This window comes from Dendrobates tinctorius, unplaced genomic scaffold (genome assembly GCF_039654945.1).
Source record: "Dendrobates tinctorius isolate UK_male_01 unplaced genomic scaffold, ASM3965494v1 ptg000016l, whole genome shotgun sequence".
Taxonomy (NCBI): Eukaryota; Metazoa; Chordata; class Amphibia; order Anura; family Dendrobatidae; genus Dendrobates; species Dendrobates tinctorius.
The window spans coordinates 87,408,712-87,423,718 of record NW_027361684.1 but is presented as its reverse complement, the minus strand read 5'-3'; the positions used below and the strand labels follow the sequence as shown (position 1 = coordinate 87,423,718).

Sequence of the window (15,007 nt, the reverse complement as noted above, 5' to 3'; positions counted from 1 at the left end):
TTTTTTTTCTTTAATATTTAGACATATTTCATTCACTATTGGATTGTCCACTATGCTATTTTTGGAGGAAGTCTTCAATAGCAAGATGTTAAAATGGATGGAGTAGAACTAATGAAGATTCTTTCGTGTGAAGACACTTGTTCATCCTGGTGGCTGACGCAGTTCGCCACATGGACATTTATATTGGAATCTTTTATGTTATATTTTTTGGTCAATTTGTCGTGATTATATTTGTGTTCATATAACTATTGCTTTTTTCAGTTGGGTCCCTTTTGGGACATCTATTATGTCCAGATGTGTATATCCCATGTATGTGCATGTGGCGGCGTGCGTGTTGTACTATATATGTGCCAGTGTGGACATGCTCGCTTGGGACAATATTGTGCCATATGTGAGTTTATTGTGGTATGCCCCTATTTTCTCTATATATCCTTCAGTAGGGTTCCCACATATATTAATTTTTTAACCTTATGGTGCCCTTTTGATCTATGTCGATCTATTATACACATATATATTATTAAATAATTATTCAGGTACACTATATTTGGTACACATTTTGGGCACTATTACGTCTAAATTGTCTTACTGGCACTATTATATAGTGTTTCATGAGGTTGCTACATGGTCCTTCTCATTGTCACACACCGACCTAGATGTTAAGTGTCTTTCCCTCCACGTTATGGGGACTAATCTGAGTTTTGATTATGAACATTTCTATACATGTGTCTTTTGATTTTTGTTTTATAATTATGCTTTATCATATGTTCGTTTAGTTTTCCCGTTCTTATTTCCTTCTATAATCCCTTTTCCAAAATGGCGGATTTTGCACTTCCTGTCATGCGCAGTTGCCTACTGGTCGGCCCGATGGCTGCTCCCTCTCTCTGACGTCCCGGATCACGTGGGGCCCGCGTGTTTCCGGTTCGCCGGGAGGGGGCGCTGCCTCGGTCATGTCAGTTAGGCGGCGCATCCAATAGTCTTTGTTCTGGCATGATATAAACGTCATACGCTGACGCTGCCGGTCACGCCCCCTGAGGAAGGAGCAGCACGCTCCGAAACGCGCGTCGGGGTCCGGCCGCTGCATGGTTTAACCCCACTCTGTCCAGGTAATACTACAGATCCCTTGTAGGTCTAGATATTATGAATATCGTTTCTAGATACCTCTATTTATAGTAAGCTCTCTGAATCTCGGCTTGATACGCAGATATATATTACAATTACTGAATTATATGACTACTATAATTGTTGTCTTGTGGTACGACCACATGGGATTGTATTCCTGGGAGATGGGGATGCCATGCTAGGCCTTTTTTCAGCCATTTGCGGGTTTTTGTCCCCCTCCCCCTTTTCCATGTACCTATGTCTTACTATATTACTTAATTACTAATAAAATATTATAATTTTAAGACATTTTGACTGCTGGCCTTTCGTTTTTGTACATTTGCATTGTGATTGCAGTTGTCTTTATCAATTGTCCTTTATGTATATGTGTATTGGCGTATTCTATCCGCCATGTGATCCATTGTGGCTTTTTTTTGGCCCTATACACATCATGTATACCACAATTCTCATTTACTACTACCACAGGAAAGATGTGAACAAATAGTCATTGAACGAGTCCATCGTTCACTTAGGCCAAAAACAAAAGCCTTCAGATCCGCCAAGGGATGTTATCTGTGGCCTACTAAGTTACATTTACACCTCCGCAATTCTGTTTGCTTCCCGGGACAATAGAGCTATATCCTATGAGGGAGTACCCGTACAATTGTACCAGGATCTGACCCCATCGACTCTGGCCAAGCGCAGAATTCTAAAGCCCCTTCTGGATGTCCTTCGACCGAACAAAATACTATACAGGTGGCTATTTCCGTTTGGCCTGGCGATACACAGCGGAGGAAAGCAGGTGACATACAGATGATCTTCCAAAGGTTTGGGAATCCTTCAACATCCCGGAGGTGCATGTACCTTCCTGGTTGCCCTTGGATTTAGATCTTCAAGCTCCAACGCTTCTACCACCTTTCCCGAGAGACCAGGGGGAATGGACCCCAGTAAAGAAACTTACATCACCTAAACAGGCCAGATCTACTGTAAAGAAGAAGCAACCTCCCTGAGATCTTGGCTTACCACTCTAATCCTCCCCTGGGATCCTGGCACCCTACAGTTGTGGCCATCTCTAAGTTGACTGGTCATAATTTACCTTATGCTTAAGCATGTTAGCACAAAAAAAAAAAAGCCTAATTTACAATGTTTTCTTTACACAGGTTGCCGCCTGTAGTCATGGGACGAACCAACTTGTCCGCCATGGGAGGATGTTGCGACCCCCCACCTCTACTGCGGACAGGTCATTTATATGTATACTTACGTTGTGTAGTTATTTTTGTTGTTTTGGTTAATATGCTGATGAGGTGCACGCATAGAACCTGTTTTCTTATTACTCGTATTTGGGACATAGCTAACAATTCCAAGTCAGCCACAGTAGTTGTGGCTTCCTATAATGTAAAGGGCATGGGGTCGCCAAGTAAATGTGGTCAAATATTAAGGTTTTTACATTCAAAGAATTCTGGTATTCTATTCTTACAAGAAACTCACATTAAAAGTGGTCGGGTCCCTGATGTTACTAGGACTCGCTTCCCAATATGGTACCATAGTACAGGTACCAAAGCAACAAAAGGAGTGAGCATAGCATTTCGGAAAGATATACCCTTTAAGCTGAAAGACACCCTGTCTGACCCAGAGGGGAGATATATAATGCTTAAAGGCCTTTTAGCCAACACAAAAATCACATTATGCAATTTATATGCCCCAAATACCAATCAAATTAGCTGGTTGTGCAAGGTATTGAGCACTTTACGTTTGCTCTCCGAGGGTCTTCTGATAGTGGGGGGAGATCTTAACATTTCACTGAACTTACTAATAGACACTTCAACGGGGAAATCTTCTCTCCCACAAAAAGCCCTAAGAAAATTACATCTTAAGGCCCCGTTACACATAACGATGTCCCAGCGATCCCACCAACGATCCGACATGATGGGATCGCTGGGACATCGTTAGGCTGATCGCTATTGAGCTGTCACAAGACAGCCCCTCCAGCGATCAGGGCCAGTGACGGTGGACGCTGGTTTCTAATGTAAACATCGGGTATCCAGGAGTCGTGGCTCCTGGATCCCGCTGTTTACCTTGGAAACCAGCGTACACCTTTTTTTTTACCTTTTTTAGGGAAAACTCCTCCTTGGGCCCACTGACGGCTAACGTGTGGGAAGCACATAAAGCCGTCATGAGAGGCGAATTTGTGTCGCTGGGCTCGTACCTGAAAAAAGAAAGATAAATTAAAATTGACTCAATTCTTCACCAGATCAACTCTTTTGAAAAAATTCATAAGCGGTCTCAGGCGAACAAAATCCAGGAGGAGTTAGCAAAACTTAGAACAAAGTGGAAAAAAGGTCCAGCTTTACGTTTGTGACTGATCCGCATATAATCTCATTTTTGGTGAGCTAGCTATCTTTTTCCTTTTATACTTAGCAAAACTTAGACAGGAGTTGAGGAATCTTTTAAATATTCAGCCAGCCAAGATATATTTGAGAAGTCGACAGAGGTTTTATCTCCATGGCAACAGAAGCAGTAAGCTCATGACGTCCTTACTAAAAAAAAAAAGCAAAGAGAAAACTTTTATAAAGCAACTCAAAGCTATAGGTGGCTCACCTAGTTTGGAAACTGTAGACATTGCCAGGAAGTTTAGAACTTTCTATGAAAATTTATATAATCTGGATATACCAGTGGACATTAGGTATCCCGTGACTGCGATTGATAAAATAAATGATTTCTTCGACCCCCTAAAGCTTCCCAGGTTGTCTTCAGAAGACCACTCCTTGCTAACAGCCCATGTCACGCCCAAAGAAATTTTAGATACTTTATCGACTATCCCTAACGGGAAAGCTCCAGGCCCAGATGGCCTGCCTATTATCTACTTCAAAAAATTCATCAAATTATTACTACCACATTTAGTAGCACTATTTAATTCCTACTTGAATGGACTTCCCTTACCAAAACAGTCTTTGGAAGCTTTTATCATGGTTCTTCCGAAAGAGGGGAAGGATCCCACCCTATGTGCTAGCTACAGACCTATATCTCTACTTAATGCAGACACCAAATTATGGGCCAAGTTACTTGCAGGAAGACTAAGCTGTATCCTACCCAAACTAATTCATAAGGACCAGGTGGAATTCATAAGGGGACGAGAGGGTAAGGACAACACAGCTAAAATTATTCAATCCATAACTTATGCTAAGAACCGCGGCATCCCCATGGTTCTGCTGTCCACTGCTGCCGAGAAGGCATTTGATAGGGTGAGTTGGAGGTATATGGACATGGTTTTGGCTAAATTCGGGTTTCCCTCACAGTATATCTCTGCTGTCTTTTCATTATACTCACAACCAACAGCCAGGGTGAGGGTAAATGGCACCCTGTCAAACAGTTTTGACAATAATAATGGTACCAGACAGGGGTGCACGCTGTCACCATCCCTATTCATCGTAGTTATTGAGACGCTGATTCAGAAAATCAGACAAGAGAACCAGATTGAGGGGCTGAGAGTAGGCACGCTGGAAATAAAAACGTTGGCCTTTGCAGATGATTTGCTCTTCCTCATAACCAACCCTTCCCAGACATTCCCGAGTATCCTCAGCATTCTCCATCTCTATGGCCAATTATCCAATTTTAAAATTAATACCTCTAAATCTGAAGCCCTCAACATAATTTTATCGGACTACCAGCTAGCAGATATACGTAAACAAACTCCTTTCTCGTGGTCCGCAAATTCTTTGAAGTATTTGGGTATATGGATTACAAAAGAACCTTCAAGGCTATTCCATGTTAACTCCCTCCCCTTATTGAAGAAGGCGGAGGCACAAATGAAGTCCTATAATTTACCTACATTATCCTGGTTGGGACGCATCAACGTTTTTAAAACTTATGTAAGGCCAATAATATTATATAATATGACCATGGTTCCTGTGTTTGTGCCATTAGCTTTATTTAAGAACCTAAAATCTCTAATATCTAGATTCATATGGAAGCAAAAACCCACAAGGCTGCCCTATAAACTTCTTTCATATTCAAGATCATTGGGAGGTCAGGGAGTTCCGGATCCATATCTCTACTATAAAGCTATACCCTTGAACAGGTGGTTGAAATTAGTACAGAGTCATAAAAGAGGAGATTAAGACATTGATTTGAAACTATTGGGTTCTGAGGGAATACCATGCCTTTGGTCTAGGTCAAGGCCCCTTAGTGCTCTTAGATTAGAAGAGGTGACTGTCTACTCTGCGTGTTAAACGTATGATAATTGAAGATCTCCCCCTGGATTCTTTCCCGTCCACACTGACACCTATTACCGCCATACCATTCTTAGTTGACCCGGATTTTTGAGTCCTCCAAAATGGAAATTGGCCTGAGAGCGCACAAAGTCAACCAAATAATTTTCTTCAAGAACAACATATCAAAGGAGTTCTACAACAGTTTAAACAAAAATTTCCCCACAAATCTACCTGGTCTTGGTTAGACATTATAGTTAAACTTCCGCCACCACAACCAAAACTTACATCTCGTTTACACTCCCGACTTAACACTCCTCCTTCAGGGTTTAAGCCATCATTCCTATACTCCTGGGAGTTGGAACTTGACATTAGTCTCTCGGATGACCAGATTTCTAAGATACTTCTTTATGCGCGCGGCTTCCCAAGATGTATGCTGCTCCAAGAAAACTCCTACAAAATTTAGACCAGATGGCATATGACCCCGGTCAAACTCTTAACACCTGGGGTTGTCTGACTCCAATGTTTGCTGGAGATGCCACAAAGAGAAGGGACACCATACGCATATATTCTGGGATTGCCCTGTGATAGGTTTCTGGGATGGGATAAACCTCACTCTTAAAAAGCTAAAGTTAATTAAACTTGATTTACAAGCATCAGAAGCTCTACTTTCATGTCCATCAAAAAATTTCAAACCCAAAAGTCATGGACTCCTCCCATTGCTGGTTGGAGCGGCTAAACATTTAATAACCCTACATTGGAGGGATGAGTCCCCCCCTTCCCTTTCGGAGTGGGAATCCAAGGTAAATCAAATCTCCCATCTTGAAGAACTCTCGAGTTGGGAGATACACAACCATGACTCGTTTGTGCGTACCTGGGCCCCATGGAAAGAGTTGCAGAAGGGTGAAGACTAGCATGAATAATGCGAACACCCCTTGCCCTGTTATAGTTTCTTCATGTCCTGTTAACACAAATGTATAAGGTTCGATCGTGTGTACCTTCGTCAGTTTTGTTATTTCGGATTGTTATGACCCCTACCCCCTACTTTTTCTTCCACCCCCCCTTTCCCATCGCCTTACCTCACATGTCACTTTGAACACTTGATGCTGTATGACAAGTTTGTACTATTACCATATTTCTTTTCCTGTATTATCTTTGAAAAATAAAGAATTTACAAAAAAAAAAAAGTAATCACACTTTTAAAAATAAAAGCAAAACTTTTGGTTGCTACAGTATATCGTATATGCCGTTGGGTCATTTAATATATTTGCAGATTAGGTCTTGAAAATAATTAAATGCTCTGATTTTCTGTCAGTATAATGACATCTTAGTTAAAAGTTCAGGGAAAAAAAAAAAGAAATCCTAGTGTTTAGGAAGTAAATGATAAGAGATGTAAGAGCAAGAATACCCAGACAGCCAAAAGACGAGAGTATATAACAGACACAGGAACATGATGTGGCACATGAAGCAGGATGTGCGCTCGGGAAACAAGTCTGTAATTACCTAGAATGAGAGCAGTTCTTCTAGAAGTATCAGATACGAATGACAAGGTTAGAACTACAATTATCATCCCAACACATCTTACTGACAAGCAGAAATGTCTGTTTTCCCAGACGTCACAATGGCATCATTTACACTGCAGGTGCAGTTGGGCACAGCACTCAATCGGGCGCAGCGCATCTGTAAAAAATAGAATTAAAATAAAAAAAGGTTATACTCACCTTCCGGCGGCCCGCGATCTTCACTCCACGCGCCCGGCCTCGCGGTCCCAGTAATGCCTTGTGCCTTAGACCGGAGATGACATCACTCTGGCGAGAGAGCAACGTCATCAGCAGTGTTTTGCGCAAAGCATTACTGGGACTGCGAGGCCAGGCGTGGAGATCGCGGGCCGTCGGAAGGTGAGTATATAACTAATTTTTATTTTAACAGAGATCATGAATACTAGGAAAGGGGGGTGAGGGGGACCATGCATACCAGGATAGGGGGGGGTGAGGGGACCATGCATACCAGCAATGGGGGGAGGGGGACCATGCATACCAGCAATGGGAGGTGAGGGGGACCATGCATACCAGGAAAGGGAGGTGAGGGGACCATGCATCCCAGGAAAGGGGGGTGACGGGACCATGCATACCAGGAAAGGGGGGTGAGGGGGACCATGCATACCAGGAAAGGGGTTTGAGGGGACCATGGTTACCAGGAAAGGGATGTGAGGGGACCATGCATACCAGGAAAGGGGGGTGATGGGACCATGCTTACCAGGAAAGAGGGGTCAGAGGACCATGCATACCAGGATTGGGGGGTGAGAGGACCATGTATTCCAGGATTGGAGGGGGAGGGGACCATGCTTACCAGGATTGGGGCGTGAGGGGACCGTGCATACCAGGAAAGGGGGGTGACGGGACCAAGCATACCAGGAAAGGGGGGTGAGGGGGACTATGCATACCAGGATTGGAGGGTGAGAGGACCATGCATACCAGGATTGGAGGGTGAGGGGACCATGCTTACCAGGATTGGGGGGTGAGGGGACCATGCATATCAGGATTGGGGGTTGAGGGGACCATGCATACCAGGATAGGGGGGAGGAGTACCATGCTTACCAGGAAAGGGGGTGAGGGGATCATGCATACCAGGATTGGGGGGGGGTGAGAGGACCATGCATATCAGGATTGGGGGTGCATTATTGCATTATTATTAAAACTTCATATATAAACTACATACATATTCTAGAATACCCGATGTGTTAGAATCGGGCCACCATCTAGTTGTACATAAAGAGCTGTGATGTGGGTGGGGTTAGCTTTCTGAGCTCTGCTTCATGCTACATCTAAAACTCTGATTATGTCACAACTGCTGCACCCAGTAGACTAAGTGATACATCGCTGGAATCAGGGTCCCTTTTCCTCCATTATGCTGCTCTCAGATGAGGTAGCAAAAACTGGTTGACAGTTTACCCTTAAGTGCACAATGAACCAACATACTTCTGAAAACAATGAATTTCTAATACGTAACCGGGATACAAAATGTTAATAGATCTTCCCTATGAAAAAAATAGTGGTTTCTACATTACTAGACTGACTGTATGTTCAGGTAAAACCCACCAGTGTATGTACAGTAAAGTGTTTCCTGTGAACTCTCCTAACCTGAATGTTGGCAATTGTGAAGAATCCTCAGTATTCCAGAAAGGAAGCCGGCATTGGCTCACGACTTGGTTTTATGTACACACCGCTGGCAGCTGGACACTGGCGTAATTTGTGCACAATGTTGTCATAAGCAAATTGAGGAAAGACTTTACCATTCATTCATAGAAAGCAGACACAGGATACCATTGCTATGCAGGGACATGTATGTATTGGAGAAGCACATTCATGACATCTAAATTATATGAAGTTTAGCAAAGAAAGATTCAGTTTATGCATTGTATCTTAAAGGAGTATATCTTACATCTATGGTATATTCATAGAGGTTGCTGGTCATAGTATATTAGTGACCCATCCATATATCACATCCGGTGGGTGGGGGGTGTTGAAAACCAACACCCCCATTAGTTAGCTGTTATTTGCATCTTTTTAATGGGAGCTGTTCTGCATTACACAGTAGCTGCCACTACACACTGAATGGAGAAGAGCAGAATGCCAGCCGCTGCTGGAGTTTATATCAGCAGATCAGTGGAGTACACCAGATCCGAGACCCCCACTCATCTCATATTGATGACGCATCCTAAGGACAGGTCATCAATATGTTGTGATTGAATACCCTCTAACTTATTTGTAGAAGTAGGACTCATCTGGGACTCGTACCTATACTGAGATATGGGGTTCTCAGCCCCCCCTATCCTGCCTGGTAAGGCGGCCACTTGCTTACGCATCCACTTCTTCATCCATTTTGTTAGCATGTGGCCGATAGCAGTCGCCTCACTAAATGAAACCCATCCCACAAATGTCTAAGTTGGTGAAAAAGAGAACTGGTATCTGTTGGCATTTTTATGGAGTAGAATAATCTATTTTATGCAGTGAGATCCAGGAATAAACATACAGTATACTGGTTGTTTTTACCATGGAAAGCTATTAGTGACCTATGACACTATTTGTATATACAGTGATATACCTGGCGGCCTTCGGAGTGTACCTGACGAGAGGCTCCAGCGCAGTGTGAACAGCTCCTACCATGATTTCAACTTTTGGCGGCTACAGAAGCATTAGGGTCTACAGACATATTCATAGAACACAAGGGGAACTTCAGTTCTAAGCAGATTTTCCCTTTAAAAATTGTATGATCTCCTTATAAACAACGGGGCACAACAAGGTTTTCTGTTTATTTGTGCAAATGGTTTATAATTAGACATTTCTGTAACAGACATCACATAAAAAAAACTTCTACCATTTGTAAACTTTATTTGGGTAAGGGGCACACATCACAGTTCCATGCTATTACATGAAATATCTAAAACATATTGTACAAACCACAATTTACCGGAATTGATTACAAAATGTAGAAAAATATATCTTCTTTTTACAACACTGAACAATTGAAGGCCACGGGAATTAAATAGAATTTCAATCAATCACACATTCTGGTATCATTTACAAGAGTATCAGTGTATACACAATATCATACAGAGGATATACAAAAGTAGAAATAGATGTGGTTTACACTCGGGGTTACAAAAATGCCTAACCCTAATCTGTGCAAGTGTGAGAACACAAGGTAATGGACAGATGGAGAAGTGCTCAACTAAAAAAACTGTATATATATTAATCAAATAAGATCAGAAATGTAACAGGCCCTGAAAAAGCAAGGAAAAAGCATAATAAAAAGAGATTGTTCACTGCAACAAAGTGCTCAGAAACGACCATTTCACAACATTCTCATGGTGATCAAATGTGAAATGGTCACATGTAGTGGTTTCCTACATTATATATACTATATAGTCTGTCTTAAACTATATTTCCAACATTTATTACACAGTTCCTAGTTGAAAAGGTCAGTTTTTCTTTTACTTCCTGATACAAATCTCCGGCATAATAATAATATAATATAATATGCTGGTTACCTGCATCATGGAGGAGCAATGAAGCGTGACATGCATGATGGGCTCATTTTGTTTCATATCTCTATATATAAAAATGAATGTGTGTGTGTGTGTTTGTGTGTATCACCAACCAATCACGAAGCATTTTTCATTTCACCAGAGCTGTTCAAAAGAAGCTGAGCTGTGATTGGTTGCTATGACCAACAGTTTTCCTTGCAAACCATCACTAAGCATCTCTCATTTCACCAGAGCTGGTTAAAAGTAGCTGAGCTATGATTGGTTGCTATGACCAACAGTTTTCCCACTCCACAACACCTCAGCAGACACTGACATGGTGGGAGAAATATAGCATCTTCGGGAACATAAGCTCCCAGCCATTGGCTGCCCCCCTGAGAGGAGCACAGAGCACATGACAGAAATGAATCCCCCCTTCCTGTGCCCATATACCATCACACATCCTCCATCCTATAGACACATCATCCCTCTTAAATGGATCATTGGTATGGAAGTCAGAGCAAATCAATCCAGCGCTTTGGTTTTGACTCCAGGCCTCTCTTAAAGGGATCCCCGGTACGGAAGTTAGGACCATTCCACTCAGCTCTGGGGTTCTGACCCCAGGGTCTCTTAAAGGGATCATTGGTATGGAATTTAGGGCAAATCCACTCTGCGCTTTGGTACTGACCCCAGGCCCTTCTTAAAGGGATCTCCGGTAAGTAAGTCAGGGCAAATCCTTCCAGCGCTTTAATTCTGACCCCAGGCCTCTCTTAAAGGGCTCCCCACTATGGAAGTCAGGGCAATTGCCTTCAAATGCTCTGGTACTGACCCCAGGCTCTCTTAAAGGGATCTCCTGCATGGAAGTTAGGGCAAATCCCTCGGCGCTCTGATTCTGACCCCACGGTTCTATTAAAGGGATCATTGGCATGCAAGTCAGGGCAAATCCATCCAGTGCTCTGGTTCTGATCCCAGGCTCTCTTAAAGGGATCCTCGGTACAGAAGTGAGGGAAAATCCACTCTGCACTTTGGTAAAGGGATCTCCGGTATGGAAGTTAGGGTAAATCCCTCAGTGCTCTGATTCTCACCCCAGGCTTCTATTAAAGGGATCATTGGTATAGAAGTCAGGGCAAATCCACTCAGAGCTCTGGTTCTGACGCCAGGCCTCTCTTAAAGGGATCCCCACTATTGAAGTTAGGAACGTTCCACTCAGCGCTCTGGTTCTGACTCCAGGCTGAGGGGATGATGTGGGATATTAGTGGTAGCTGTCCGGTGGCTCTGGCTGATGTGGGATATTAGGTGTATTAGTCCAGTGGCTCTGGCTGACGGGCTGATGTGGGATATTATGGGTAGTAGTCCGGTAGCTCTGACTGACGGGATGATGTGGGATATTAGTGGTAGTTGTCCGGTAGCTCTGACTGACGGGATGATGTGGGATATTAGTGGTAGTAGTCCGGTAGCTCTGGCTGACGGGATGATGTGGGATATTAGGGGTAGTTGTCCGGTGGCTCTGGCTGATGGGATGATGTGGGACATTAGGGGTAGTAGTCCAGTGGCTCTGGCTGACGGGATGATGTGGGATATTATGGGTAGTAGTCCGGTAGCTCTGGCTGATGGGATGTGGGATATTATAGTGACTGTGGCTATGCGGAATGCGCGGGACTATACACTCAGCTATATATATATATATATATATATATATATATATATATATATATATATATATATATGTATATATATATATTATTATAATTTGTTATAACTAGCCGTAGTTAGTTACTAGGCCCGGGCAGTGCTGGGCTCTTCAGCTAGTTGAAAATAAAACCAATACAGGTCCAGGACTGGCTGTAAGACAACCGGCTGCAGCAGGAGCCTCCCACTGTGGAGTATGACAACAAATTTAGTAAACTTGGCCATCTCTGCACTGCCCCAGCGTGTGTTCATCAGCCAAAGTTTAACAGATCAGAAGGAAAGATCGCTTGGTCAAATATCTTAGGTGCTGTAGTCTGAAAGAACCGCAGAAACTAAAAGTTAAAAAATTGGAGACCAACTTGATTGGTTTCTGATGAGTGCATGAAGAACATTGGTATCAGGATTGTGCAGTCTAAATGACTGATGTAAAAAGGTCACCTGATGAAGACGGATGTTATCCGTTGAAATGCGTAGTGGAACTTAATAAAGAAGAAAACCTTTCAAGCTTCTCCCTTTCCTTTGCGCTCCCCTGCGATCGGGCTCCCCTGCTTCCCATGTTTTTATCCTCTCTAGAGGCACCCGACAGGAGCAGCATCAGATTACATTTACCAGCGCCCTGAGACCTGTCATCCTGGCGCTCCATATATCTGTCTCACTCTGACTATTTCATGATGTAAAAAGGTGACACATCAGAAAAAAGTACTGTTAACTTTTTCATGACTTATGACGTATAGGTATGTCATAGGTCTAGGTACGTCATAGGTCTTTTACCTCCTTTTGATGCGGTCTCCAGTGCTCACCTGCATCTTTTCTGGCATATGACAGCTGTTATGTGCTCATGACAGCTGTCATGTGCTCCTAACAGCCATGGGTGGAATTGCAATCCACCTGCTGCTGTTAACATGTTAAATACCATGTCAATCTCTGACAGCAGCATTTAACTCACGCTAACAGGAAGTGTGTCACAAACCCTGCCCAAAGGCTCCACTGTCACATGATCGCAGGGCGCCGATGGGTTAACATGACAACCGGGGGTTTGCAGAAGACTCCAGTGCTTGTCATTGCAGATCTCCTATGAATGCCATACTACTGAAGCAAGCAAAAAGTAGAAAAAAAAATTTTTTAAACAATATTAAGTTTTTTTTTTTAAATATAAACATTCAAATTGCCTCCCTTTTGCATCGTTCAAAATAAAATAAAATAAAAATGACAGATGTATTGCTGTGCTCAGAAACGCCCGATCTATCAACATATAAAAACAATTAATCTGATCTGTAAACGGCGTAACGAGAAAAAAACAAAATGCAAAAATTATGTTTTTTTGGTCGTTGCAACATTGCAATAACAGGTGATCAAAATATTGCATCTACTCAAAAATGGTATTAACAAAATCATCAGCTCAGCGTGCAAAAAATGGCGTAATTTTTTTTTTACAAACTTTTACACATGTTTGGTATCTGCGTACTTGTACTGACCTGGAGAATCATATTAGCAGGTCAGCTTTAGCATTTAGTGAACATGGAATAAAAAAAAACAAAACAAAACAACAATTGTGGAATTGCACTTTTTTTTGCAATTTCACTGCACTTAAAATCTTTTTTCTCGTTTTCCAGTACACTATATAGTAAAATCAATGGTGTCGTTCAAAAGTACAACTTGTCTGGCATAAAACAAGCCCTCACATGGCCATATTGACTGAAAAATAAAAAAAAGTTATGGCTTTGGGAAGAAGGGGATGGAAAAAAAACAAAACGAAAAATCCAAAGGTCGTGAAGGGGTTAAATGGAGACAGTCACCCCCAAAACGCATAGTAACAGTATATAGTTTAGCGTTTTATTGGCTGAGAAAACTTTTATTCCATATCTAAATAGTAAGCTTCAGTGCACCTTTGGCATGGACTTGGGCTCAATGAACTGTAATGGCCACTCAATTGTATTCTGAGCAACCAATGTCTCTGCTCATTGTAAGAGCTCACTCTCCCACAGCGTGTACTGCCTGAACTCAATCCACAGCAAACGGACACTTAAGGAACCCATCAGTGCGCAAAGTGTGGGTGCTGGTGGGCTATCATCTCTGGCTCTTGTCTACGGCCACTGGGTGGGCCAGGATCAGGGCAGCGAGCAGCAGCATCTACACATAAGAGCTAAACATGTGAGCACACCTGCTCAACAGACGCAACACATGCAGGGATTGCCTAACAAGCAGGCAAACGCTGTATGTATTGCGGCTGTTGAACCATATGTACCATCATACTACTCAGAAGCATTAAAACAGGTTTTGTAGGGAGACAATAGTGCCATATGGAATCCTATGGGTCATGCTGTATTTGTCTATGCAGACTATCCACTGCATAATGTGTTATGGAAATACAGTGGTATGGATGGCATAGGAATGTATTACCACCCTATCAGGAACCGCATCACATTTTATAAATATATGGCCAAGCTTACTACTTTTAATGTTATGCTTTCTTTCCATACATTCCACTTCACGTACAACCATGAAACCTGTCAACGAGAACTATCAATTGCCTAGGCTTTAGGAAATGCATGACAATGTGGTGTGAATTAGCAAGGTAGAAAAAGCCAATAATATTGTAAAGTGATTTGCTTTCTGCAATTTCCCTGAATTGTCTGTATTGCCCAGTCCCAGGCTCCCCAGTTGTGATTTCCACAGGACAAGCTGCTTACCAGACAAGACCTAATGAAATCGATCTGACATTCCCATTATCCAGGTAGTCCTCATAACAGTACACATGACTTGGATTTTTGGTCTTGAACATTTTGTGCATTTTCTGGAGTTTTCTCATTTGGGGGTTCAATGACTTTGGGAATGTCCTGCTTGTTATTAGATTTTTCATCTTTGCTTTCCTTGCTTCTGATCGTTTCATCACCATTTTCTTTTGGAGCAGGAGCAACATTCCCATTTCCTTGCAATGATCTTTGACTTGTTGTTGATCTTCTTTTAAATAGTGATAACTAGAAATGAA

General features: G+C 42.5%; 1 protein-coding gene across 1 annotated transcript in view; it reads right to left on the bottom strand.

Annotated features, from left to right (window-relative positions):
• Positions 1-9,599: 9,599 nt before the first annotated feature.
• RPGR (retinitis pigmentosa GTPase regulator) overlaps positions 9,600-15,007 on the bottom strand; it is a 130,846-nt gene continuing 125,438 nt past the window's right edge. The window contains exon 18 of the mRNA XM_073566072.1: positions 9,600-14,996. Within this exon, the coding sequence (XP_073422173.1) occupies positions 14,760-14,996 (237 nt within the window). The 3' untranslated portion in view covers positions 9,600-14,759. The remainder of the gene's footprint in view (positions 14,997-15,007) is intronic.